The sequence below is a fragment of the Cervus canadensis genome, chromosome 22 (assembly GCF_019320065.1).
Source record: "Cervus canadensis isolate Bull #8, Minnesota chromosome 22, ASM1932006v1, whole genome shotgun sequence".
Taxonomy (NCBI): Eukaryota; Metazoa; Chordata; class Mammalia; order Artiodactyla; family Cervidae; genus Cervus; species Cervus canadensis.
Genome location: NC_057407.1, coordinates 38,286,013 through 38,313,605, shown reverse-complemented (window position 1 = coordinate 38,313,605; position 27,593 = coordinate 38,286,013). Strand labels below are relative to the sequence as shown.

At 48.6% G+C, this 27,593-nt stretch overlaps 1 protein-coding gene across 1 annotated transcript; it reads right to left on the bottom strand.

Moving 5' to 3' along the window:
• EDEM1 (ER degradation enhancing alpha-mannosidase like protein 1) lies at positions 1-27,068 on the bottom strand. Its single transcript, XM_043442383.1, has 12 exons — positions 26,416-27,068; positions 20,967-21,039; positions 17,739-17,842; positions 16,394-16,565; positions 15,179-15,362; positions 13,926-14,100; positions 11,861-11,981; positions 11,237-11,407; positions 9,161-9,234; positions 8,209-8,305; positions 5,891-6,094; positions 1-3,766 (listed from the first exon to the last, which is right to left on the bottom strand). The coding sequence occupies exons 1-12, from the start codon at positions 26,925-26,927 to the stop codon at positions 3,677-3,679; spliced, it is 1,977 nt and encodes a 658-aa protein (XP_043298318.1). The 5' UTR covers positions 26,928-27,068; the 3' UTR covers positions 1-3,676.
• Between the last annotated feature and the right edge of the window lie 525 nt (positions 27,069-27,593).

Genomic DNA, 27,593 nt, shown 5'->3' with positions numbered 1-27,593 from the left:
AAAAAAAAAAAAATTCTTTTAATAAAAATTACTCATAAAAATCCTAATAAATTTCCAAGAGCAAGATATTTCTTAGTACATTTATAAAAGAACATTTGCTCCTTTTACAAAAAGCTCCCTTTTAATTTAAATACATTTCTTATTTACAGGTTACACATAAAATATCATTTATAGTTGCAAAGCATATTGCACATTACAGACAGAAGCATTTGTGTATTTCAATAGGTTTTCCCAGAGTTTCCAACTCTAGATTTTTTTCCTTTTGTAAAAACAGATTTACCTTTCTTGGGCATAATAAATAAGAAATACAGCTTGTGTTTTGCTATTTAAAACTAAAAATATCTTTCAAAATATTATTTCTCTGCCTCTCAGAAAGAGGGAAGGGGGTAATGAATCGGGAAGGTCCACAGGTACTCGACATTCTCGCCAGATTCACATCCAGATTCAAGTTGGGAACGCAACCCTGAGCCCTATAAAACCTGGAGACACAGCCCAGAGACCCCCCCTTCTCACTTTCACAAGAGTCCCTGCCCTGCAGGAACAGGCACTAGAGAAGGAGCTGATGTCTGGGAATGCAAAAGGAAAGAAAGATCAGGATTTTTTTTTCCCCTAAAGTTCCTGCTCAGCCACTGAGGGGCTAGGGCAATCATCCAGCCCGACCTGTTAACCAGCATTAAATTTGAAATCAGCAAAAGAGAAAGACCTCCGGAAAAAAGGAATGTCTGATACTGTGTCTGTGAAACCCAAAGCAAAGGATGACAGTTTGCAATCATTCAATCAAGTGAGCTAAGAAAATGGCTGAGGGGTGTTTTTCTTTGGTGGGGGGACACAGCGTGGAGGTGAGAGAGGAATTCAGCTGAGACCCTCAGACTGCACCACGGCACTTTCCAGCCAGGGAGTTAGAGACTAACTTCCATCTGCACAGACACCATCCTGGAGCATAAATACCTAGAAAATTACTGAAGTGTGTGCTCTTGCCCTATGACCCAGGACAGCCTCAGAACCTGGGGATGCAGAAGCTCTCAAGGACAGACTTGAACATAGAAGCTGATTTTCACCCAGGCCAGGACAATCAGAGAGCTAGCAAACACTTCCTTCATCACCTCCTCCTCCTCCAGGAAACGGAATCCCTCAGTTACACCATCTCAACCCGCGAAGCCTGCCCTGGAACGATTTAGAACTCTGTGGGGGTAGATTTCAACTAAACCCACAAAGGTAAGGTAGCTTCCCTCAAAGGTTTGGCAAAACCATTTTCATTGGGTCAACTAAAGCGGAGTCTTTAGACACTAGCTGCACATGGGAATGCAAGGATGGTTTGGACTGTTCCAAAGCATGGAATGTTTGGGATCAGGGTGTTCCCAGGGTAAGTCACAGAGCAAGGAACTTCCCCTGACGCTCCTGTCCTCAGCCCTCCCCTCCCTGATCTCTTCCAACACAGAATAGAAAGAACAGGAAAATCCCTACAGGATACATCACAGTTGTCGACATTCTGATCTTCAAAAGAAAGCAAGTTTTGAACGTGGCTCAGAGAACCTTCTCTTGTAACTAGCAAGAGATGGCATTCTGGCATCCAGTCACTGATGGCAATCTGAAAGCTTGGCAACCAGGGTGAAAATGAGCCCCTCACCCTCGGACTCACAACTGGTACAAGTCCAGGGCCTGGATGCTGGGAGGGAACATGTCTCCCATCAACCTGTAGCCCTGAGGTGCTTCTGCAACACTCAGGCCCTGGCCCCTGGTCCAGAGCGGGAAGGGCGATGGGATGCCTGAGCCCACAGGAGGGGGTCTTGGGGGTGTGATCACACAAGAGTGTGATCACGGAGGGCCCACTTTCTTCCCTGAGGTGCCCCATTCTCCCAAGAGGCTCACTGATAGTGCCACCTTGGTTTACCTGGAAAAAAGGTGCAGGGACACTTGTGTATGTGTATGTATTTAAAATGGGATATTTTGGTTTCAATGAAGCAATGAAAACATTGAAAAAATATAGGATATCCTCAAAGAAAATTTCCTATTCAGTAGATGAGACAGTGTTGATAAATAGAATGCTTCTAAAATGAAGGAAAAATGTAAAATAAGAAGCATTTGATGTGTTTTTTCCTTTAAAACAATTTGCACAGTAAATGTTAAAAAGACAGGCATTTATTACTGTGACATTTATTACTGAAAATCCCTTTTCTAGAAATCTCAAAGAACTGAATTATATATCCATTTTAAAAAACAGTAACACAAGTTTTCAAGAAGAATAAAACTCCTCTCTTTTGATAGGAAATGCAATGGCTTATGCAGCACTCTCTTCTGGTTTTAAAAAAACTAAAAATCATTTGAAGTGTGCCAGCAGTAACGGGGGCACCACACACGACCGGTGAAGTTGGAGGTTTTGAAGAGACTTCCTACCCTCTCTGTGGAGATTCATTTCAACCTCCGACGCTACAGGGAAGCCAAGCTCAGGGTTCAAGCCCACCTCTGCTTTCTCTGAGCGCTCTGCACAAGTTCAAAGAGACACAGTCCATTCTCGCTAAGGAAATAATGACAACAAAGAAAAGAGGCGCTTTAGCACGACTTCCTTCCTATATATGCTTGCTTAAAATAGCAGGCTGAAAGGCAAGGACGGGCCAAGAAGTGTTCCCAATCTACCTACCTGATACCCCATCCATCCCCCTTTCACTGTGCTCTCAGCATGGAGCAATGTGAAACCAGCCTGCTGAAACCTCAGCAGCAGCTGTGACACCCAGTGGCCCAGACAAAAACATAAGGCACTGATCGGAAGGCTGCATTACACCCAGACACGGCTCAAGGACGCCAGGGAGTCATCTGGTCATTTCTCTCTCCCGGACTTGGCTAATTGGCACTAGACACAGGAAACGAAAACAAAACAATCCCAACCCAAACACGGTCAGAACTGAGAATCCTTGGTGAGTAGATGCAAGACTCAGATGATCACAGCTATTTTTCTCTCCCTAAAAGGCACCTGGTTCTGAAAGTGGGGGAGATCCTCAGGTAAGCTCATGAGAAACAGAGACCACCGCCTGGAAGACCTACCTGCTAAGCTCTTATCCGGTGATGTGACAACCTAAGAGACTGCCTGTTAGAATTTGGCTCCCTTTGTGAGCAGATAATCTTGTCACTGTGACAATCACACAGGGGGCACAGATGCATAACGGGATTTTTCCCCAGGTGACTGACAGTCACGGGTGGAGACCTGGGAGGGAGCCCAGTGATCCAGAGAGAGGGTAACAAAATACAACAAACAGGGTGGTCAGGGAAGCCACAGGACCTGTTGCACAGACATTCACTCACAGTCCTCTGGTGGAGAGGTGGTCAGGCTGCAGCCACACGCGCGCAGGCAGAGGGGACTTGACTCGACAGACCCCGAAGCAGGAAGCTCTGAGGATCCAGCCAGAGACAGCCCGTCCATGGGGCACGTCGTAAGAGGCCAACTTCTACGTACCTTTCCACTTCAAAGTATATCCTTAAGACAAACCGGGGATTTTATTGAACAGAAGAGAAACACTAAAGTGTGCAAGGATCTACCAGATGTGCACGGGGAGCTGGAAAGAAATTCCTACACCATCGTGGACGGCCAGACTTCCATCCTCCTCCACTTCGGATCGGGTCTTGGCCTGGCCTGGGATTCAGCTGTTTGGGTTTCAGATGAGAACACACGGGGGAGGGCAGATCAAATCAAGCCAACCATCTGGTCAATCTGTCGCATGTAGATGCTCTTTAGGGGCAGGGCGTATCGCCTCTCATCAGGAACCCGATTGCACTGGAAAGAAAATCAATGAGGTGCCATCTGAATGAGTTAAAACCCTGTATGTTAATCCCTCAGAAGGTGTGACCAGATGACCTCCCCTGGGGTTTCTCATCCTGGCACTGTGGACTCTTTGGGCCTATCCTGGGCACTGCCGGATGGTTAACAGCATCCCTGGGCCTCTCCACCTACATGCCCCTCACCCCTAACCCCCAGCTGTGACAACCAATGTCCCCCAACACTGCCTGATGTCCTTTGAGGAGCACAGGTACCTCCAAGTTTAGGACCACTGATGTAATTTACAGATGAAGATGTAGAGACCCAAGGAAACTAAAGACGTGTACCCAGGGACTTCCCTGGAGGTTAGGACTCCACGCTTCCACTGTACGGGGCACTGGTTCGATCCCTGCTCGGGAAACTAAGATCCCTCTCTCTCAGAGGGGACGTAAGTTTAAGAACCAAACGTGTTGTGTGGAAGCAGTTTCCACCTACATTCATGCCCCTCCTCAGAGAAACACGTTCCTGCTGCTCTTACTAGAACTTGCTTGCCCGGGGCCTCATCTCTGCAAGATCCAGACTGACAGGTCCTTCAGGTGGTCCCCACCCTCACTCCCGGCTCCTGCTTTTTGTAGAAGCTGTGCCTTCTGCCTGTCCCTCTGGAACCTCCCCCTGATCATTCCAGTAGCAGCTGAGAAGCACGCTCCCGAGTGAGCCCTCCTTGTCTTGCCAGCAGGCTAATTTTTCCATCTTCCGTGTCCCAACAGCACTTCACATGGCCTCCTACTGATGAGCACTCCGGGGGAGCAGATCTCCGTCCACACGGGACCCTAAGCCCAAGCAGCACCAGGACCACAGGGACTGGCCCACATCCCCGGCGCCTGGCACGATGGGATCTGGTCTGTGAGGTGAGCATCTCCTTCAGTCCAAGTCAGGGCCCCACCATGCGCTCCGCTCTGTGACCGGAACCTTTCAGTGCCTCCCTGCTTCCATCTATGAAGCAGACACACCGACTACCTACCGCTCCCCGGGCTGCTATGAGAACGTCACATACTTAATTTCAGCACTTAGACTGGTGCTCAGCACATGTGAGCTCTATAAATGCTGACTCTGATGGTTACTTTTCCTCTGCTCTTCCCTTTCCTTCTCAGTTGTGTTTTATTCATTTAATCTACACTCCATGGCCTAATGGAAATTTCAAGGACTGTGCTCTGCTCTGGCCTGTCGATTTAGTTCAGAGACTGATAATAAAGACTTTCAATGAGACACGAAGGGAAAAACTACAGTCTGGGACGAGAGGGCAAGCCCTAAGCCAGGTAGCCTGGGGGGAGGTGGCAGGACTCTGGGCAACGGAGGCTTCTCCTGAGGAGGGAGCTGGCGCACAATGCAGCGTGAGATCGTGAGGTTCGCTCTATCACCGGATGCAGCACCCACGTCCAGACCTTCCTGCGGGGCTCGAACCAACACAACTACCCTTGGCTGAGAGGAAGGGCTCTCAGCACTTGTTCCCAAACCTCCCCACTGCTCCCGGGACAATCCAGGCGTGCCCAGTTGAGCCCCCCTTTAAATGGGGCCAGATGTGTCTCACACTTTTAAAATTCTTCGGCTTCACTACACCGTATGGCATGTGGGATCTTAGTTCCCTGACAGCTGATCAAGCATGCACCCCCTGCATTGGGAGAGCAGAGTCTTAACCACTGGACCTCCAGGGACGTCCTGACCCTGTCTCTGCACAGGCTCCCTGGCCCTCGGGCTCCTGGCAGGGCTGGCCCACGAGAAGCTCCAGCAGATGGGAAGCGCTGTGTTCACTTTGCCAGCCCCTTTCCCACACAGTCACAGAAGCCCACCCAGAGCAGCGGCTCCTGCCCAGGGGCCGCCCCCAGCACAGGCTTCTCTGCATCAGGGTTCCCATGACCACCCTGCCCACTGGCCCCTCATCCCGTAGCGCTGACAGGCTGCTGGCCCCATGGTGTCCTTACACCCTGATGGCATCTACAGAAACAGCCCCTTGCTGAAACTCTTCTCAAATTATCCAAGCTGCGGGTGCCAGGAATATTCTGTCAGGAACCCTGGATGACAACGTGATGAGGAGTGTTTTCTCTACCTCCACAGACAAATCACCCCCCGGAGATAGCAACTTACATTGGAGCTGGAGTTGATGACTTTCAGCTCCTGAGGTTTAGGCCTATGCCCAGACTTTCCCACTTGGTCCGGCCCTCCTTCTTCAGAGAAGAACTCCTTCCAGGGTGACTCCCGGAGATGTTCGTCCACAGATATAATGTGTCCCTCAGTTGTAAACATGTATCTGGTTCCAGATTTGTGTACTGGGTTCTCCTCATCAAAGAGCTAGTGGGGTAAAAAAAAATACAGATACAATTGTAGCATGTTTGGAACTAATTCATGTGAGTCCAGACTACTTAGAGATAGGAATTTGCTAAGCTCTCAGACCAACCCAGGCTGTGAGGTGTGCATGCTAAGTGGCTTCAGCCAGTCTGACTCTGTGACCCTATGACTGGTAGCCTGCCCCGCTCCTCTGTCCGTGGAATTTTCCAGCCAAGATTTCTGGGGTAGGTTGCCATGCCCTCCTCCAGGAGATCTTCTTGACCCGGGATCAAACCCACGTCCCTTATGTCTCCTGCATTGGCAGGCAGATTCTTTACCACTAGCAGCACCTGGGAAGCCCGTGGGGCAGAATCAGCAGTTATGTTTAAGTTCAGATGTCTGAACTTCCCTGACCCCACCTAGACCTAGAGGTTAGAAAGCCCAGGGCTAAGACCCCAGTGACACTAGCCTGTATAGGCCCCAGATGGTGCTCCTCGCCCCGCTCCCCTGAGAGTTCAAGTGCTGGGGTTCAGGAACTGGCCCCCACCTCAGCCCTAAACTGTAAAAACTCCAGAGAGAAGGAGGTACATGGCTTATTCTTCACCGGACCCCCAGGGTCTGGCCCTGACACACACTCCTGCATGGGTCTGTGGGAGCAGGGCACCCAAGGCGGTCCCTTCCTTCAGCAGTGGACGTGGGGGTGAAGGGTGCAGCGAGGGCATCTAGAAAGAAGACCTGCCTAGCAGAGTAGGGACAGGTCAGAGTGGGAGAAGGCAGGTGTGCAAAAAATGACAAACAAGGCAAAATGTAGAAACAGGTCTCTTCAAGATGGGAAAAAACCTTACAGGCATCTCAAGTATTTTACAAAGGAGAAAAAAAACACTCAGTGGGGCTGGTCTGTGTTTACACAGCTCGAAGGAGAAGAACATGGCCAGTCCAGATTCTCCCCCTCCCCCATGACCGGATCGAGTTCTTTCTCTTCAAACACCCTGGGGGTCTCCTTCATTCACTCACTCCAGGATTTGCCCCGTGAGCATCCCAGATGCCAAGGCTGTGGGACACGATGTCTGGAAGAACCTCCTGAGCCACTTGGCAGAATGACAGACTCCTGTGCCTGCTTCTGAAGCTTCCAACTCAACATGGCTCTAATCTTAACAGGCTGACTCCAATCCAGCTTCCCCCGGGGCTTGGAAACCACTGAACTAGATACAGCGAACCTATCACCACTGATGGCTATCTCCGGATCTTGGCCTAAACACCCTGCTGTTTCCCCACCAGGAAGTCCCGACCTCTGGAGCCTTGAGAGAAGAAAAGCAGCTTCATGCCCTGGTGCCAATGCCTCACACGTCTACGGCTGAGCAGCCGAGTGGAAAGAGCATTGGACAAGGTATCAGGGCCAGTGCTCAAGCCTCGGCTCTGCCACGTCAACATCCCCGGAACCCAAGGGAAGTGCCCTGACCTCCCTCCAGAGATGGCAGATCCCAAGGGGAAGAATGAACACCGACCAGATGATCCCAAAGGTTTCTTCCAGATCCAAAAGTTCAGTTTCTACCCAAACTGGTGAGCATGTGTGTCTGGATAGGGAGCTGGCCGGGCTGTGGGTCTCACGAGAGCACAGGTGTCAGGGAAAAGGAGATCAGAGACCCTGCTCTTTTCCTCAGAGAAGCCTTCCGACCCCCAGGCTCACAAGGGTCCCCTAGGAACTGCTGTCTGCACTCCACACACTGTGTGACGCTGGTCTCTGTGTGTGTGTGTCCTCGGCGGTACTTCCTCCATGAGGCCAGGAACCACAGGAGACACAGCAACACGCTTTTGTTCTGACAGGGTGGCACCCTGGGCCAGCGAGATGCCCAGCACGGAGCAGTGCCTGCCCGTGTGTGACAGATGGAAGCAAAAGGCACGCTTGCTTGCTGCATAGCACAGGGCCATGCTCTACGATGACCTACAGGCGTGGGATGGGGGTGGGGAGGTGGGAGACTCCAGAGCGAGGGGACATGTGCATACTTATGGCTCATTCATGCTGTCATACGGCAGAAACCAACACAACATTGTAAAGCAATTATCCTCCCACTGAAAAAAAAGGCACGCTTGCTTTCAGCAGAATGAAACGCTCTGGGTGAATCTCACAGCACACGTACCAGATACAGGTATTTACAGGTCTCGCTGAGGAAGAAGCTCTCCATCCGGTCCTCCTTGGACTTGTCGATGACATGATGCAACGTAGCGTAGCCGCACCTAGGAGACAATCGTCCGGTCAGCCCCGCAGTGCTCCCTCCCACCTGCTCGTTCATTTAAGAGGCAGAAGCAATCTATTAACAGAATAACCAAATGATCAAACACCACAGGGAAAACAAAATAGGGTGAGTTTAAAGGCTACCTTTTTTTTTGGCCTCAACTAACTGACTGCAAATTCATTAAAAAGTGGTCTGGCAGCCAAATCACCAGGTGAATGGTTGGGAAAGGGCTATGAGGGTGGTGGAGAATGTTTACCAAAAGCAAGACAAGACACCAAGAAAAATGTCTGGCAGCAAATTCTAAAGGACTGATTTACATTTCATATCCCAATACTTGTAGACTGACTTCTCATTCGGATGGTCTAAAACAGTATTTTGTAAGAAAATATTTTTATTACTACTAGGTTAAGAAAAGCAGATCACAAAATTTAGTTTTTATACATATATACACACATTACAGACATATATAAATGTATAAAAAAGAGTGTAAGACTCTATACTTAAATGCTAATGGTAGTTATCTCTGCATACGGAGATCACAGTGATAATATTCTACCTCTATATTTTCTATACTCCCTAAACTTTTTAGTATATGTATTATTTGTATAACAGGGAATTAAGTTACTTAAAAAGAGCCCATAGAGTCTGCTGGAACTCTACAGGAATAAAGGTGAAAAAAATTTTAATTCACACTATAATGGGCAGGTTCTACTACACAAAAAGTAAGGAATCTCCCTGCAAAATTAACATTAAGGCTCTGTTCTAAAAAGTAAAACACAAAATAGAATATTATTACCCCAGAATGACTCAAAATAAAAGTGGTCAACAGGAAAAGGAAGGAACTTAGGAAACTAACTTGACTTTTGTGTACTTTTCCAGACTCTGCAGAATGTCCATTCCTACATGGAGGTAGAAGGGATTCTTGGTTGCCTAGAGAGAACATGAGAGAATGTGATCCAGCGGGGCCTGGGAGACATGCCATCCATACACACTGCGCTGCCTGCAGGGCTTTCCCAAGGAGGCGTGGTCACTTTACCCTGCAGGGTCTTGAGCGTTAAAGGACTAAGGTGTGCTGTGAATTCTGGTCAAAGTGCACCTCCAACCTGCTTAATGCGAATGTGGGGGTGGGGACGGCAAGAAGGCCTGCTTCCAGGGCAGATTAACCCCGCCTTTGGCTCTCCTGATCCCCATCACGACAGGCCCGCATCTAAGGACAAATCCAGTTTCTGTATTGCCTCAGAACTCTTCAGAAATGTCAGCCGCGAGCACAGGGAAACAGGACTTTGCCTCCATTCCACGCACAGTGCTGGGAAGAATTGCCTGGGGACAAGATTTCTGAAGCATCTGCAGAGGCCTCCACACTCTGTTCTCTAATCGCCCCCAGAACACAGACCTGGGGCTGCTTCCTCTTCTGTCACAGGCTCATAGATGGTTTTGTGAGGGGAAGAAAAATTCTCTGGGAGGGCAAGACTTTCCTCCCAAAACTAGTTTAAAAGTTGGGGATCATCTACAATCCATTCCCAGTGCCAACCCCACAGCAGCAGCAGAAGCAAACGACCACAAAGTCACTGTCTCTGGATTAGGAGAGTGCAGGGAGCGGCTTCAGAGGGCAAGGCGGTAAAGCCGAAGATTTCTTTGCTTCTAAGAAAATAGCCAATGTGAGGAAGAAGCTGCAAGAAGAAAGACGCAGTGACAGAAGCCAAGAGCCTAAACCCAAGGGCAACAGACCTCAGCCTAAGGGGAGGCCTCAGGTGGTGCCCGCATGTACCCTCGGAGTGTGAGTGGCCTGACTCGGCCCTGAGTTCAGGGAGGCAGAATCACAGGCTGGCTCCTCCTGACAGGTTACCTACAGCTCACGAGGTCTCTCTACCTATGAGGTCAATTACCAGCTGCACAGGATTTCTCCCTCTTTTAGAAGCAAATGGCAAGGATTTGGTGGGTTGTTTTTTTTTTTAATTATTGAAAAAATCTAAACTACAACACTGGGAATTCTTCAGTGGTCCAGTGGTTAAGAATCTGCCTTCCAATGCAGGGGACGCGGGTCTGATCCTGGGTCAGGGAACTAAGACCCCACGTGCCGTGGGGTAACTAAGTCCATGTGCCACAAGCACTGAGCCCACACACTCGGGAGTCCGTGCTCTGCAACGAGAGAAGCCCATGCGCCACAAGGAAGACCCAGTGCAGTCAAAATGAAAAAAAATAAAAATAAACTACAGCACTAATCCTGCTAGCAGAGCTCGTAAAATCTCCTTGCAAGGGCCTGCCCACTACACGTCATTATACGGCTGCTGAACGGCCAGCTTCTCAGAAAGTGAGCAGCTCTGGGGCTATATTTGCGAATGGCTGACAGCTCCTGGTGTGTATATATGCATGGCGTGCACAGAGGTATAAATATCTGCCTTAAACTGTGGAGGAAAAGAGTCTTCACAGTTAAAGTGACATTTCCTCTGGCATTCAAGTAATTTCACAAAAGAGAAGACTATTTTTTTTTTAAAGGATTAAACAAAAATAGGTATTCAGATGAACCCCAGGTGATTCCCTTGCCAGCTAAGAAAAAGACTTTGTTCATCTGAATAATTTACACAGCCCAGGGTTCCACAGTGCATGAGGACAGAACTGCGTCCCCCCAGGAGAGTTTTTTGGTCCAATATATTTGGAGAATCACTGTGAGTGCCAAATCTGCCTCTTGACTGTTTTAAGGATGGGAAAAACAAGTCCTGGAGTGAAGCCATGAGCCAGCTTTGCAGAATGTGGGTCACACGTGTGCGTGACCGCAGACGCCTTCCCTGTCCTGTGGAACCACAGCTGACGCTCCGTGCTCACCAGGCTCTGGGCTGGCGGTCACCCCAACAGTCACTGTGAAGGAACTTGGCTCTCCACCTGACAGCAAGCACTCCCTGGGAACCGACTGCCCCTGTCCTCCCGGCAGTACCTGGTAGAGGAGGTACGTGGACTCCACCAGCTCGGGCCTCAGCGGGTAGAAGAGCACGTCGGGGGCCTGCAGCTGCCAGTTGTACCTCTCGGGGAGGGCCCCATAGCGCTTCCAGATGGCGTAGTAGAAGGCATGCAGGCAGATGGCGTCTTCCACGTCCCCTATCAGAACCTGCGGGAGAGACGCGGGTCCCCAGGCTAGGACAGGGCTCTCACAGTGGCAGGACAGGACACACGGGCCCTGGGCTCCCCCTCCACCCACTGGCTATCTGATCCACACACATAGCCGGACACAGACCCAACCAAAGAGCTGCCTGTGGGACAGACGCCACCCCCATCTGGCCACCAGCGCCATATCCCCGAGGACTGCAGAGGACAGAGGCTAGCTCCTCATGAGCAAAGCATCGACGGCTGAGAGATGGACCAGCAACTTCACACCCTCTACTTTTCAGGCAAGGCTTTGCACTGATTCAGTGCGGGGTAATTTTCAAACAGAATAACACACTGTGCCGTGAACTGCCCAATCTGAAGGAGCCAGAGAACGTTCCAGAACCATAAAAAGAAAAGAGGGGACGGAACCCGTTCCAATGACTTCTTTCACTGAGCAAACGGAACTGTGACATACCTGCAGTCCAGGGAAGAAGGCCTGCAGAGAGTCGATCCACGTGTTCATGAGCTGCCCGCTGAACATGTTCACGTTGACGTAGAGGGGCGGGTCCCCTTCCCCCTCGTTACAGGCTTCCCGGCTGAGGAGCAAGCAGAACGGTCAGAGGGGAGAGACACGGCTCTAGCCCTGCTCCTCCGTCAGCCCCCGCAGCTTCACTTCGGTGGAATCAACATCAACCTTTGCTCCCAACACATTCTTTAAACCTTTGGAGACAGACCGCCTCTCCCTGTCAATACAGTACTCTAGCATGAGATGACACCTACTGTAAGACAGAAGTTCTGAAGCTGGCCATCGTAACACGTTGACTTGTCACTGCACTTTGCAGAAAGCACTTTGACATGCAGGTTTGAGTAACATTTCCATGTAATTTGGTATATTTCCCAGCCAATGCAAAAGCATTTCCGTACAGGGCTTCCCTCATAGCTCAGTTGATAAAGAATCTGCCTACAATGCAGGAGACCCCTATTCGATTCCTCGGGCGTGAAGATCCGCTGGAGAACGGATTAGGCTACCCACTCCAGTATTCTTGGGATTCCCTTATGGCTCAGCTCGTAAAGAATCCGCCTGCAATGTGGGAGACCTGGGTTCAATCCCTGGGTTGGGAAGATCCCCTGGAGTAGGGAAAGGTTACCCACTCCAGTATTCTGGCCTGGAGAATTCCATGGATTGTATAGTCCATGGGGACGCAAAGTCGGACACAACTGAGCAACTTTCACTTTCAATTTGGTATAAAGAGTGAGTCAGTTTTGACCTGAGTGGGGAATCCTAGTTCTTTCTGCACAAGAGTCTCATCTCTAATAGAATCCTATACCGTGGGGCCTGGGCCTGGAGGAGCACATCAGAGCAAGGAGCTCACGGATTACCACTCCATTTAGTAAATGTAGGGGCTTTAAAAAGCAAAAAGGACTGAACTCTGGCCAAACAGCCTGTTACCTAAACACAGCACTCGCACGTTCATACAATAGCTAGGGTGGAAATATGTCCAAGAAAATCCTACCAAGCAGGCAACTCAGTAGCTGTCACTTGCACTGGCCACTAATAGACGCCAAGTGCACAGGGGGAAGAGCCAGGAAGAGAGAGGAGGCAGAGGGTAGAAGCTGCTGCAGCTTCAAATGGCACTTCTCTGCCATCCTGAATGCACAGCTGACAAGCAGCCAACAGTATTGTTTTTAACAAATACGTCATTTTGCTGTATAATAAAAACTAATGCAACACTGTAAACCAACTATACTCCAATAAAAATAAATTTTAAAAAATAAAGAATAATTACTACGAAAACAAACACAGAGGGGGGGAAAATGTGGTAACTGTCCTTCCTCTCATCAAGTATAACGACCGAACCTAACTCCTCTGGAAAGTGAACCAGAACAACTGTGCTACAAGACAGCTCTATGTACAATTAAAGCTGGAGAAACCCAGGGACGTGTCACTCCTTGTGGCAGCCACCCCCCGAGGAGCCCCCAGCGACCCCTCTCACACCTCTGTGCTGCCCCTCACACACTACATCAGCCTTGGTGTGCGTGAACAACAGTCCAGCAGAAGTGCTGGTTGTCATTCCCAGATTAGGGCGTGGAAGCACAGGGTGGTTTCTGGCGGTTCTGTCTCTCTCGGATCTCTCATTCTGGGGCAGCCGGCTGCCATGAGCTGCCTATGGACAGGTCCATGTGGCAAGGAACTGAGGCCTCCGGCCACAGCAGGGAGCAACTGAAGCCTGGGAGGGAGCCCTCCTGCCTGGCCCGAGCCGTGACATGGCTGCAGCCCCCACCAAGAGCTTGTGGGCGACCTCGTGAGAATCGGTGAGAGAACACTCGCTGCTGAAGCCACGAGGTTTCAGGGTAATTTGTTACACAGCCGTAAAGAGCCAACATACCTCTTCATCCCCAAATGACCAGCAAACAACTAGGAGGCAGTAAAATGAGGACAGAGACCAGAGACCGTGAATTACGTGGAAAAGAAAATGAACACTTCACTATACATTCTACCTGCTCAATGAAACAAGAAGACAGACGGTGAGGAGACATACCCTCTTCTTAAGTAGTTCTGAATACTCTGATATGCAGCATTAAACATTTCTAGGTCTTCTTTTTCTCCAAAGAGAATGTAAGATTTCAAGAGGTATTCATAGAAGGAGTCCAGTCCGGCACCCAAGCCACTCTGCTTGCCGACCCAGTGGCCCGTCTGGATGTTCACAACATTGCCTGTGAAAATACGTGGAGCTCGTCAGGACCCAGGCTGGGGGGACGGGGCCTCCTACTTCAGCCCAGTGGCCCCTCAGTACCTCCATCCCGCACAGGAAAGAGGAGGCAAGGTGCAAGGCCTCTTGCGTGATTTGACAAATGTAAGCAAGACTGAAAATATCTATATTAGCATTTAAAACTGCTGTATACAAAAGTTTCATGTGACAGGCTGCAAGGGCTTATGGAAAATTTTAAAGTTGACAGTTTGGGGTGACACTGGGTGACAAATGGGGCAATTATTTTATTTCTCCTGTTGTTAAATACAACAAATTTGTGAAAACCTAAGAAATAATTAAAAAAAACACTTTTAAATGTCAGTGCTTTTGCAATGACACTCTAGGCTCCAGGACCCCCAATCCAATTCCCTCCCAGTGGCAAGAAGAAAATATTTCTCAAAACAAGACAATTACAAGAGGCAACAACCTATTTTAAGATAACATCTTGAGGTACTAAAATACTAATAATTATTGAAGATAAATAATGAAGTACATAGGGGCTCATTACTCATGACCCTTTTTCCTACTTCAGTAGGAAATTGAATTTTTCAGTATGTTTGAAATAATTTCTTAATAACGTCTTGACCAAAATTCTGGAGGAAATAAAGAAAAATCTAATACTGGTTTAATCTGGCTTTCAACCTACTATCACATGGCGAGATTTCTTTAAAGGAGAAAGTCACTCTACCAGTTAACTCTAAATTCCTATATTTGGAACCTCGTACTGAAGCAACATCATTTGCCTCCGAGGCAGCTCTTTTTATAGCATTCCCATTAACAATTATTTTCAAGCGGAATATGCCAAGGGATTCAAATCAGAAGGGAGCCCACAGATAGGAGAAGCATGATTCCATGCCATCAAACCTTCCAGCCTCCCTTTAAGAGAAAAGTCACAGGCAGGAACACTGAGGGCCCCCCTCTCTGAGTTGTCAATTTTCAGGTTCCGTGGCACAAGGAAAAAGGAGTGGCGAGGAGGGAGGGCCCCAAAGAGGAAAGGAAAGGGGGTGAGGCTCTCGGCGCCAAGGCCTGACAGGGTCCCACACCTAACAATCCCGTGTCGCTGCTCCGCAAGCTCCAAAGGGCTTTCACGGCGCGCCTGGCCACCCACTCAAACGTGGAATCCCCCAGCAGTCGGCTCAGAATCCCAAATTCCACCAGGAGGGAACCGGCACCGGCCGTGCACGTCTCATTATTGCTGTCTGGAGGAACGCCTGTCTTTAGATTCACCTGGGGATAGGAAGAGACAAAGGATTTGTGGCAACAGTGAAGGAACTCGCGTGGCCAGGAGGCCAAGTCACAGCGACCACACTCCACGAGGCAACCAGGCTCACTGCAGGCGAGTCAGCTCCTGCCTCCCGCTCTACATTGGAGACAAACACGGGGACGAGTTTAAGACACACACACAAGATGATAGCAACACCAGAGCCCTGTGTCATTCACAAGGGCCAGTTGTGGGGGAATCACAATAAAGATATTCACTAATATGCCTCTTTTCAGCAGATGTCCAGGTTCTCTTCATGGTTAGGCAGCACCAGGCTTTGGTACAGGGGACAAAGGCAAGCTGTAGAATCATGCAGAAATTTTAACTGAGCTGTTATGAAGCCAGTCCTGCTCAGCAAACATTAACAAATCTCGGGGGCTGGGAGAGAAAGGGCACCCAGCGAGAACGTGACAGCCTGTTCCATCATGGAGGCTCCTGAGGTCTGGCAGCTCTCCACTGGTTACCCAGAGGCTGACTCAATTCCCAGAGGAGTTCTGGGCTCAGCAAATCAGATGCCACAAAGATAGAATCTTCCCCGATCTTGCATTTAAATCAGCAGCTAACTTACTGGTCTGTACAGGCTTTATTTGAAAGATCCACATGAAATGTTCAAAACAACATACACTGAACTCCTATGGTATACATGTGAGGGTGTCTGGGGAAATGGACCCAGGTCAGAAACGAAGACAAATTCCCCTCACTGTTTTGTTGTAGCACAGGATACAAACCCCACCTGTAAAAGGGGTTAAGAAGACTGAGAGGAGAACGTAACTCCCTTAAGAGGAAGGATAAGTCAGATATGTCCTATGCCCAGCACACAATAGGTGTTCAGTAAATGCTGAGTGAGTTAAAACCTATGTCTATCATATTTAGGGCTAAATTCTCTCAAGGACACGGATTTTCTCTCCCACATCAGCCCCACTCCTCCCCACAAATAAATTCATCAACAAAGAGTGTTCATTCAGGCAGGAAGTGAGTATGGAAACCGTCCACCTACCCGAGGGTAGGGGATCCCAGTCTTGGTGTTTTCAAAGGCAGGGAGGAGCCTTACGGCCAGGTCGTGAGCCATGTGCAACAGTTCGTTGTCGTAATCCTTAATCGTCATGTCGCCAAAGGGCTGCTTGGAGTCGGTTATTATTCTGTGGGCAGAGAGAAGGCTCCCCAGGACCCTAAGGACAGGAAAAACAAAAGAATAATAAAAACCATGTTGGCTGTAAAATCCAGTTCAGAATGACAGCAGCAAACTTGAATCCTCTATGGACTTAGCACTGCCTGAATCAGAGGGGCTGAACTTACTGGCCCCCTGACATTCCTTCTGGCCCGACAGGGAACAATCAATTGCTAGCTAAGCACACTGTTGAAAGGGAGAAGGCGATCCGTCCATCTGAGCCCACTAAGAATAATCCACTTCTAGTGATAACCGTGTTTGGTCATCGTCATCATCTCATCACAAGGGAGCGGCCTCCTCATATCACTTTTTAGTACTAATAAACTACTCTTGGTTTCTCTCACTTGGGGGAGAAAACTTAGCCAAACAAGAAAAGAGAAAAGAGCAAGATAACAAATACCAAGTAACTTTTGTAGCTCTGGCTGCCAAACAACATGAAATTCTCCAACTTCCGGTGCAGAGGCAAGGAGGGGAAGAGGAAGAGAAGAGGAGAGAATGACCCACCAAGAGGCGGGGGCCACCAGCTTACATCCCCAGCCCTCAGGGGCCATGAATTCACATCCTCTCCAGCGAGTTGAAGTGGACTGTGACATCTTTCAGAACTTTAAATAAATGCTACATCTGGAATGTTATGCAATGATATAATTTTCAAAGTTTCAGTGGACTAGGAAAGCCATCACAGTCTATCAAACTAAAAATGTGAGATATAAAACATTAGAGTGAGAGATGGAGGAAGTTAGGCGGGTAGAGAGGAAAGGAGGGAGAGAGAAAGATACACAGGGAGCAAAGTGACCCACAAGGTCAGCAGTGGTTTTCTGCAGGTGGTAGGTGAGATGAGAAACTCTGATTTCTTCAGAAATACACAGGGGTTTTCCTAGGACACAGTGAAAGAAATGAGACCAGACCTAAAGTGAAATCATGAAAAACTCTTTTAAAGGAACACCTATCTAAAATCCACATTAAAGTGTCTTTCTATTTAGCCCCAAATGGAATTACCTTGAAATGGCAATTGTTTCCGTTTGATCCATCCAAAAGAGATGAAAAAGGGACAGTGAGCCCACGAGGTCTACATGGACTCCCTAGCTGGACCCCATGGCCTGTGAACCCTCAGAGTGATATTCCCCTCACTCACACACACAAGAGCGGCTTTCAGTCTGTTTGACAATCCTTTTACCTGATTGTGGCCTCAAAGACTTGGACGGTAGAATCTTTGTCAAAGGAAACTGTGTTGATCACTAACTTGACTGCTTTCTGGAACTCGGATGAATTTCCCATTATCTTTAAAAAGAGGAACACAAGCCATTATGATGGCATGCAATGACGCTGAGGTTACATGATCGGAGGAGCTGGGCCACATCATCTGAACATCTGTACGTGCTATGGTTTTGCCACTCATGGGAGTAGAAACAGAAAAGCCCAGTTATCTCTTAGAACACATTCTGGGACAGACAGCAAGCCCATTTCCACCAAACTCAAGAACCAGACGGCAAAACTTTGACAATAACTCCTCATAAAATCATTAGCATCCCTCATCACCCCTTCCCATCCTCCCTCAGCTTCACTCTGATCTTATTTAGCAAGGCAGGCATTACAGTTCCTGAAGTTCCTGAAATGAGTAAAAACCAATCCCAAAATTAAAAAAACAAAAAACATGATATTCCCTCTGTTCCTCAAATAATTCAACAGCTTGGGCACTTGGCTCCCAGGAGACTAAAACATCTGGGAAATTGACTCCTTGCTTGTTACCCAGATGTCTGAACACGTTGAGAAATAGTGGTATTATCTTTGGGAGGACAGCATAAGGCCAATGGCATTCAAAACCAACACAACACGCAAGTAACCAGCCCTACGTCCTTTGTAAAAAATATTCTAGAATTATGATTCCTATTTTTGGGTGGGTGGATATGGTATCATTCCAAGCTTCTCTCTCTTATGTGAAGTGCAAATTGAGCATAAAATATGATAAATTAACCTGAACTGAAATGTTTTCATGCTGTTCAAAATTTTATGACCATCCTGGGACTATAATGACAACATAAGGACACATCCAAAAGAAAAAGAAAGAAAAAATAAATGATGTCATTGAGACACTACTTTTTCAAGTGTGTCTTATCTCCTAGTATTTATTGATCTAGTGCATCTTTTTTCTCTTTCTCCCCCTCACTGTTATTTTGCTGTTCCATGCAGAAAAAGTACAGTTTCTTTTCTGGCTTTTAGTTTTGTTTTTCGTTTTTTAACAAGATTATGCAATCCTGCTGCAAGTTGCATCAAGTAGTCAAGAGACTGCTATTGTCTGAGTGTTCCCCAAATACACCTGTTACAGTTTGTTTAAAATGTTAGCAAAAGCAAAGGGAAACCTCAACAGAAGTAACATCTGAAAAAGAAGGCTGCAGTGAACATCAAAGACCGGATATTTCTACCTTGAAAACCACAGAAATGGGTCTGTTTCCCTACAGATGTTCACCAGCAGCCGAATCTGTTAGCAGCTGCAGACGCTGATATGAGCTCAGAGCACCAGCAAGACAGAGGAGGAAGGTTTCAGTGACATATTGTAATTTACCATCTTAGAAGCTACAGAACAGAGTAATGATGCTTTGAAATCACTCACTCGGGCTTAAGAAAAGCTGGGTTGGACAGAAGCATTACACAGGCTAGACTGCAGAACTTCTCACAGCCTTGAATAGGCTGCTGTGCACTGTGGCTTTCCAAGAGTGGGCAGACTGGGAGATTTCTCAAGTTCGTCTGGGAACAGAATTCTCCTTTGCGGGAGCACACCCTTGGAATCTGAGTTGGGAAATGTCAAGATTCGTCAAAATTCATTTTCTTAACACCTACTGGTACTCCCACACGTGTCGGACACCATGAGGTGTGGACAGAGCGCAGTGATGAACAGAGGCGAGGTCTCTGTGCTTCACAAGCACGGCAGAGAGAGAAAAGCATACAATGGGACCAAAAGAGAGGGCTCAGGGGCCAAAGGCGGCCTTTCATAAGCTCTATGTATATGCATGTGTCTCGGGATTTTTTTTTTTTTAAAGCAATACTTGTAGGCTGAGTCAGCCTCTGGTATCTTCAACGAGTTAACTCTAATTAGGGTGAACATACTAGTCTGGGCGGCTTCCCGGGTGGGTTCAGCAGTAAAGAATCTGCTTGCCAGTGCAGGAGACGCCAGGTTTGACCCCTGGTTTGGGAAGATCCCCTGGAGAAAAAAATGGCAACCCACTCCAGTATTCTTGCCTGGAGAACCCCAAGGACAGAGGAGCCTGGCGGGCTACAGTCCACGGGGTGGCAAAGAGCTGGACACGACAGAGTGACTAAACAACAACACTAGTCTGGGCCCATTCTGACGAGTGACGGTAGATACTGACAGGCAGCAGCCGTCACTTGAGAAGGAGAAATTAAAGTGAGAAGGGAAACTAAACTGCTGTGTAACTACAGCCTAGCAGCACGCAGCCCTGGACTTCCTGCAGACCGCGAGCCTAGGGGAACACACAAAGACCGCTCAAGCTCTCCCCAAGTTCTGGTAATTCTGCTGCTCGCCAAGACCTAGGACAGCTGTAATGCAAACTTGGCTAGCGTTACCCAATTCTAACTCCTGACACTTTTAAACTCTTTTAAGGACAGTTAAAATGCAGGATTGGGAATCGGCTACAGTAAAAATTTTCTAATGGTAAAAGTGTGCTGAAACAATGAAGAAGAGCCAAGAGGTAGTAAAACCAGGTGTACAAGGAAACTTTTTAACATTCTGCTGGAATACAGGCCCTCGCTGTGAAGCAGAGCATATGCATAGGGCAGCCTGGTGATAAGAACCGTGCACGGGGCCTGCCTGTTCTCCACGTGCGAACGTGTGCAGAGGTCTCCTGCTGAGGGAAACCGATAAGGGCTCAGAAGGTAAAGGCAGTCTCCAAGTTGGCAGCCCAAGTCTGGAGTTGGCAGTGTCCACACGCAACTCAGAAAGCAAAGAACACAAGAGTGTTCAGACAGACGGTCTCTTGCAGAGGCTGGGACAGGGCTTGGACTTGCTCTCAGGGAGTCAGGAGCTGTGGGACCTTTCAGGGGGATCTTATCCCCTGGAGATCTTGACTTTCACTTCAGAAATCTTAACTCCAGTAACTGTAAACTGGTTCCTTTAAGGAATAAAATAGTGGGAAACTGGGACAAAAATAGGTTTCCCCAAAATAATCATACTGCCTTCTTCACATTTTTAGGGGGATCACATTTCCCCTCATTTTACCTTCAGTGTTTTTCTTGCTCTCCATGTTAAGTTCGTTAAAATAAACAATGACTATGAATACATTCTGAGTATCACATTTCCTGCAATTCTCATCCCTGGGGGGAAGCAAAGGTATTAACTCCAAAATATCTTAATTAACTTCAAAAAAAAATAATAAGGCTGAACACTTACTGCAAGGGTGTCCAACGCATCAACCAGAGTAAGGGAATAATTCCCTAGCACATCATTGATGTTCAGATTTGAACTGAAAAAGAAATGAAATGAAAATTACACAAAGGTACTTTAAAAGAGGGGGAAAAAAAAACAATAAAACTAAACACTCATCAGAAACTAAAATTGCTGGAAGCTTTTATTTATTCAGGGACTACTGTGGATGGATCAGTTGGGCAATGGTCCTTCTGCCACACAAGGGACAACCTCTACAGTGTCACAGGCGAGCAGAGATGCATGCATTTATACTACGGTATAAAACAAGGGCATTGAAACAGGAAGCAAGGAAATGGAAAACAAGTCGTTGCTCTCTCTGAGATCCAGTTTTATCACCACAGATGATCTCTCTGTCTAGCTTCAAAAAGCTCTGATTTTGAAATCGTTAGGAATGAAAAGGGAGAGTCCTTGTCACATGACCTGTAACTAAAACTTGAATCCAGAAATCAGACACTGCGCAGATTACACACACAAAGCAGCAAATAAATACCTCAACTATGGTCCCCATCTCACTCACCTGTCCTTTGGGTGGGGGAATAAATTAACTGCTTTCTACATTGTTTCACTAACATGTCACCCAAAGAATCCCACCCCTCCACCCCAACTCCATCAATCTTGAGGAGGTTTAACAGGATGGAACTTTAACAGAAACAAAGGCAGGGCTTCTCGTAAGGAGAGCTGTGTTAATGCTTCTGCCACACACCTCCTGCCCCACAATCAACACCCATCCTGAAATCATCTTCAGGTGCCAACTTCAGGACCGCAGCGAGGTTAACTGACAAGTTCTTTGTAACGCTAAAAAAGCCACCAAGACAACAATAATTTATCTGGGAAAGGTGGGGATGGAAAAAGAGTGAAAGTCATAGAGTTAGTTTGACAAATTCTAGGGGGCTCAGTTATTCCCATCCCATCCCCGCAGACCCAGGAAGTACTAATAACTGCAGAAGCTTGAAAACATTTGGAACTGAGGAGAGAAATGAAAAAGATGTAAGTAAGGAGGGAAACAGGATGACTGTTTAAAGGTTATGAGTATGAAAGACCACAGTGAAAAAGCCATAGTTTTGTTTTCAGCAACGGATGCACCGATATTATGACATCTTCCATCCAATCCCCAGACCACGTTACCGACTCCTTGGGTGTCTCTAAAGGGTCCTGTCCCACAGCCCTGGGGACAGCAAGCATCTCTGTGTTCCTGATGCTTGCTCTGCCTCTCAGAGGCCTCCTGTGTGCCTTAGCTGGGGCGAAGCAGGCCCCATGTGGCGCAGGTGCAAACAGCTCCAACACTTCACATCTTCTCTTACCTGAACGTTAGTTTTATGTTGCTTATGCCACTTAGCCTAAGGCAAAGAACGTATAGCAAAACTTTACCTACATTTTGTGCAGCAGGCTATCTAGAAGGGGCTGTCTAGGAACCTGGGCAAACCCGTGTCTCACAGCCATGAAGCCAGCACACCGCACGGCTGAAAAACCGCACCTGCTGCTTCCAGCTGTTGATTCTTTCTAAACACACGTACACAATCGTAAAAGGTCCTCTCAAGACATGAGCTGTGGGTTCAAATCTGCACTTCCAGGGCAGTGCCAGCCAGAAAGGGTATAGGAAGTATCAAAAGCTGGAGGAGAAGGGCAAAGGAGACAGAGAGAGCCTCAATTCAGCCAACTCCAGATCATTCTCCTGGACTTAAATATTTACCTCCCTTGCTTTGCTGTTCAGAAACAAAAAGCTGGCTCCAAACACCCATCTCAGCAGAAAATGGGGCCCCTCATCACTTAGCCTCCAGGCTAGATGCTGGGTGAACCGCGTGTGACCACCTTCCCAAGCAATACCCTCTTCTGTGGCATTTGTCGCCCTCTCCACTGGCCCTGGCCCCTGGAAGGACTGGTCTGGAGCCCTGTACTCCGTCCCATGTTTTACTGTGCTTTTGCTTTTAGGACATAGCTAAAAGGGACTCAGGTTTAAATACTTCTCAACAGAACACCCTCACAGTCACTGACAAAGAACCGGTACAAGAGCTGTCACAGGAAAAACTGTATTTATGATAACTGGTACTTCCTTCTCTCCATTCAGTCAGACAAATCCACTCAAAAGATCTAAGGCGTTCATTAAAACACCTTTAAATTATTTTCTACCAGATCAGGGTTCGCTGGTGGCTCAGCTGGCAAAGAATCCGCCTGCAATGCAGGAGACCTGGGTTTGATCCCTGGGTTGGGAAGATCCCCTGAAGAAGGGAAAGGCTACCCACTCCAGTATTCTGGCCTGGATAATTCCATGGACTGCATAGTCCATGGGGTCACAAAGAGTCAGACATGACGAGCGACTTTCACTTTCTTTTCACCAGATCACTGATACACACTCTTTTCAAATGTGCCAAGAGAGAAAAATAGAAAAATGGAGAGGGGAAGAAAGGAAAAAATAAACATCACAAAAGCCTCTGGGCCTAACAGCACCAAACTCTCCTGATTCCCTTCAGGCCAGCCCACCGTGCAGTTAAGACTGCAGACCTGTTCTGTAGAGATCTTCTTGATCACCATCCAGCCTGGCCAGGAACTCAAACTTCTGGTACAGGAACGGGTACTCAAGAATTGGTAACAGGCTGGGCTCAAAAGTGCTCGTCTTTCCACATAAGTGGCTGCCAAACCACGATGGCACCCCACTTAATTCATCACGTATGGCTATTCATGACCCTCATCCCACTCTGAATTTTTAAGGTTCTTCTCAACCCAGAACAGAGAAGATGGAGAGAACGTTGGCCTTTCATAGGAAATTTCTGGTAATGTTCACAAAGAGTGTTCAAAATTAAAGGTATGTGTTTAAAAAAAAAAAAAAAATTCCCACATATACTTAACCTGTTCAGAAAGCTACCTGGTGCTGGGGTAGGCACAGAGTGGTGCCTACAAACAAACAGTCCCTGTGTTCCAGGGATTTGATATTCTGGGGAGACAAGACAAAGGTACAGGAAGGTGAACTCACAACAGTATTCAACTGTCATGCGATATTAAAACGTGGAACGGTAGCTTCAAGGAGAGGACCTAAAAGGAGAACTGAGTAGATCAAGGACAGTCATCTTCAAACAGTTCAATGACGTCATGGAAAAAAAGACTTGCGCCTGATTCTGAACAGGCCAGGATTTCAGGAAGGAAGAGGAATGTGGAGGAGCCATCCTAAACAAGAGGTGCCTAGGAACCAGTCCATGTGGGAACCAGTATAGGTTTGGTTTGATTTGCTTTCTTGTTTGAACTGCAATAGCGTTGGGCAGAAAGCAAAGAAGGGTCACATACCCGAGGTCTGAAATAACATTGTTGGTTCATGAGATTGCAAATTTTTAATATCCAGATTGACTTGAAGGAACCTGAATTTGGATCCTCCAACCCAAACTGGGGGTGTGAGAGGAACTGAGCTTGCATAGTGATCTGTAGCTGGACAGAAACAGTTGCTATTTTTAAAGTGTTCCGGTTTTATTTATTTCATGTCAATACTCCTCACCCTATCTCCAGTCAAACAAGACAGGCAAGTTAAGCCTTAAGTAAATGTGACTACAAAGAAAAGACACATATGTTTAGCACTCGCATTTCGTTTCTGTACTTTTTACATATTATTCAAATAGTTACTTTATTTTTAACACGAATCATGAGAATTCACTTGACAACAATTATAAGAATACATCTGCTTAAAATAAATATCTGGAGTATATTTATTACTGGCCATTTATTTCAGAGGTATAAATGTGGCCTACTGCTTCCTCAAAGATACTAAAGTCTGAGAGCAGCTATGTTAAAGGAAAAGGAGGAAGAAAAAATAACCTTTCCCTTTACAAGTGGCCAGGGTCTATTCAAGGCTGCCATAATCCCAGAGCTCTTTCATCTCCTCAAAGACACCAAGGCTGACTAACCAAAAGGTTTATTATTAACCTATGGGCACAACTCTTCTCATACAGTATCCCTTCGATATTTCTAACTCCGTCTTTCCAACAGTAACATATCTATCTGTCTCAAAGCGAGCTGACCCCAACTTATCCAGACTGTCACTGAACAGTCAAATCAAACCACTCATCAGCATATGTCATCAGGAAGCAAAGAAAGTCAGTTAAGCAAAACAACTCAATTTCCCCCAATCTGGAAAAGCCCAGTAATGTTTTTTAAATTTTTTAATTAAAAATTTTCTCCAAAAAAAAATTGAGATAGAAAATACACTTCTGTGTATAAAACCTGATACAGTGAAACGTGAAAAAATAACTCATCAGTTTCCTACAATTCTAGAAAGGCCCGGTCCTTTTCAGTTAATCCAGGATGTGCCCATGGCTTCATGAAAAATCATTCTCTCCAAATGCAATTTAAGACAAGAATTTGTAGATAATCAAACCATTTTTAAAACTCTTCAATCCCCTTTAGTGTATGGGTTCCTTTTTAGGACCTAAGGACTGAACTTGGCTGCTTCTCATCAGGTGAAGGAAATCACAAGCCTCAAATGTCCAAAGGCACCAGCAGCCCAACTCCTCCAGTCCCACCCGAGGGGAGCGAGCCACAGAAAGACAGTCACCTATCCAGTCTAACAGGGTTAGTGTCAAGGCACACTGGTTCCCTCCAACTAGGAGTCCTCAGCTGGGAGTGCTGCCCTCTTGGACTCCGAGGTCAACAGCGGTGACCCTCGAGCTCAGCCTCTGCAAACACGGCTGACAGAAGGGGAGGGCTGGCAGATCTTTCCTCACAGCTCTGCCGCCAGAGTGAGGGAGGTTATGGGACAGACCCTACAGGGCAAGGAAGGTCACCCCGAGTATCAGGACCCTAAATCTGGACCACTCAACCTCTCTCTCCCGCTTCCACCTAACCATCCTCAGCCTAAGGAGCAGCCCCTGTCAATCAAGCAGAAAGAGTGTAGCCCTGTTCTGCCTCAAACTCACTGCATGGCTTTAAAAGTCCCTTCTCAGGATCAACTCCTGAATTTTTATATTTTTATACAGTTAAGTTGAAGTTGGCTAGAAGCGGGGAGGTAAGAGCTGGTCTTGAAGCTGCGTTTCAGTTTCATTTGACGTTCACCTGGAGAAAGGGTTGGAGATGGATGTTCAAGCGCCCCCCTCCACCCCCGGCCCCCAGCCCAAGCCACTCCTCGGCCGTGCCACTGTCCCTTCAGCTCTCTGGGCCTCAGTTTCCCCATCTGTAAAAGGGCTCAGCTGCCCAGTAACTCAGAAATTCCAGGAGAATCAAGACAGAAGACAGCCACGGACCCATCCACGCACCCCCCTGGCCCAGGCCGACCTCAAAGCGGGTGAGCCGAGGCGCCGGGCGCTGCCCCCGGGACACTAAACACCCGGGCACCGCCGGGGGAACCCGGAGGACCTAAGGCTGCACCCGCCCGGAGGACGGAAGGAAGCGCGTGCGGCGCGCGGTCCGGGGCGTCGGGCCGGCGCGGGCTACTCACGGGTCCCCGCGGTCGGGTCCTCGGCCGCGGCAGTGGATGGGGTTGAGCTCGTCCTGAGGAAAGGCGTGCGCCATGTAGTTGTCGTAGCCGAACACGAACATGCCCCGCGCCAGGTCGCGCATCTGGGCGCGCAGCTGCGGTGGGAAGGCGCTGCTGTAGCGCTTCTCATACTCGTCCCGGCCGCGGCCCCGGCCGCCCAGCACGTAGCCCCAGTGGGCCGGACCGCACACGCCCTGCCCGGGCCGCCGCGGAGCCCGCCGCCGCCTCCCCTCTGCCGCCCCGGGGGCCGGCGGCTGCAGCCACGACGGCCCCGACTGCCCCCCGGGCCGGTCCGCTGGCCCCGAGGCGGGAGACGCGGGGCCGTCGGGACCCCTCAGGCGCTGGAAGCCGAAGCTGAGCGGGAAGCGCTGGTAGAAGCCCATGCTGGGCCCCAGCCCGAAAACGAGCCACAGCACTCCGTGGAGGCCAAGCCGAAGGAGTACCAGCCCCAGGACGAGCGCTCGCCATTGCATGGTCGCGAGGGCGCCGCGGGCATTATTTTGAAACGCGGGGGGCCTTCCCCGCCGACCACCGCACCCCACGTCCGCCCCACAGCTCCGCTCACTTCCCCTTTAAGGAACTCCCTCGTGACGCACCAGGAACTGGCCCATTGTCCCCCCACCCCTAGCACCTCGGGCCCGGCCGGCCAGTCCCCGCATTCGCCCGCCCAGTCGCCCGGATTGGCCCGGCCCCGCCCGGCCTCGCAGGGAGCGGCCCGGGACTCCCTACCGCGCCATAGGCCGCCCGGACGTCCTCAGAGCCGCGAGGCCCCGCCCCTCCCTTCCGCCCCGCCCCCGGCCCGGCGTCCGGCCCCGCCCCCTGGGCAGTCGGAGTCGGACCGGCTGGCGTGGCGAGTAGGGGCCGCTCCGGCTCGGGACACGGCAACTTCCAGCCAATGGGAGCGCGGCACGGGAGCAGCCAGCTGCCGGACAAGGACGTGGCCACGGGCCCGCCCGGTTCCGTGTAGAGCCTGCTTCCCGCGGACCTGGGACGGAAGAAAACCACTCCAGCTCTAGGTTAGGGATGGTGACAGATAAAAGACGTAAGGAACGAGGAGGAAAAAGGACATTTCTGTAGGGCAGGGTTTTTCATTTGTCTGTTAAATGGTAGGAGTGATGATCCTACTGTTTAACTGAAGA

Coding starts and splice junctions, on each gene's coding strand:
- EDEM1 (XM_043442383.1), bottom strand. CDS start 26,927: ATGCAATGGCGAGCGCTCGTCCTGGGGCTGGTACTCCTTCGGCTTGGC. Junction 16,566..17,738: donor GTCTTTGAGGCCACAATCAG/GTAAAAGGATTG, acceptor TCCTGTCCTTAG/GGTCCTGGGGAGCCTTCTCT. Junction 6,095..8,208: donor CCTGTAAATACCTGTATCTG/GTACGTGTGCTG, acceptor TTACCCCACTAG/CTCTTTGATGAGGAGAACCC.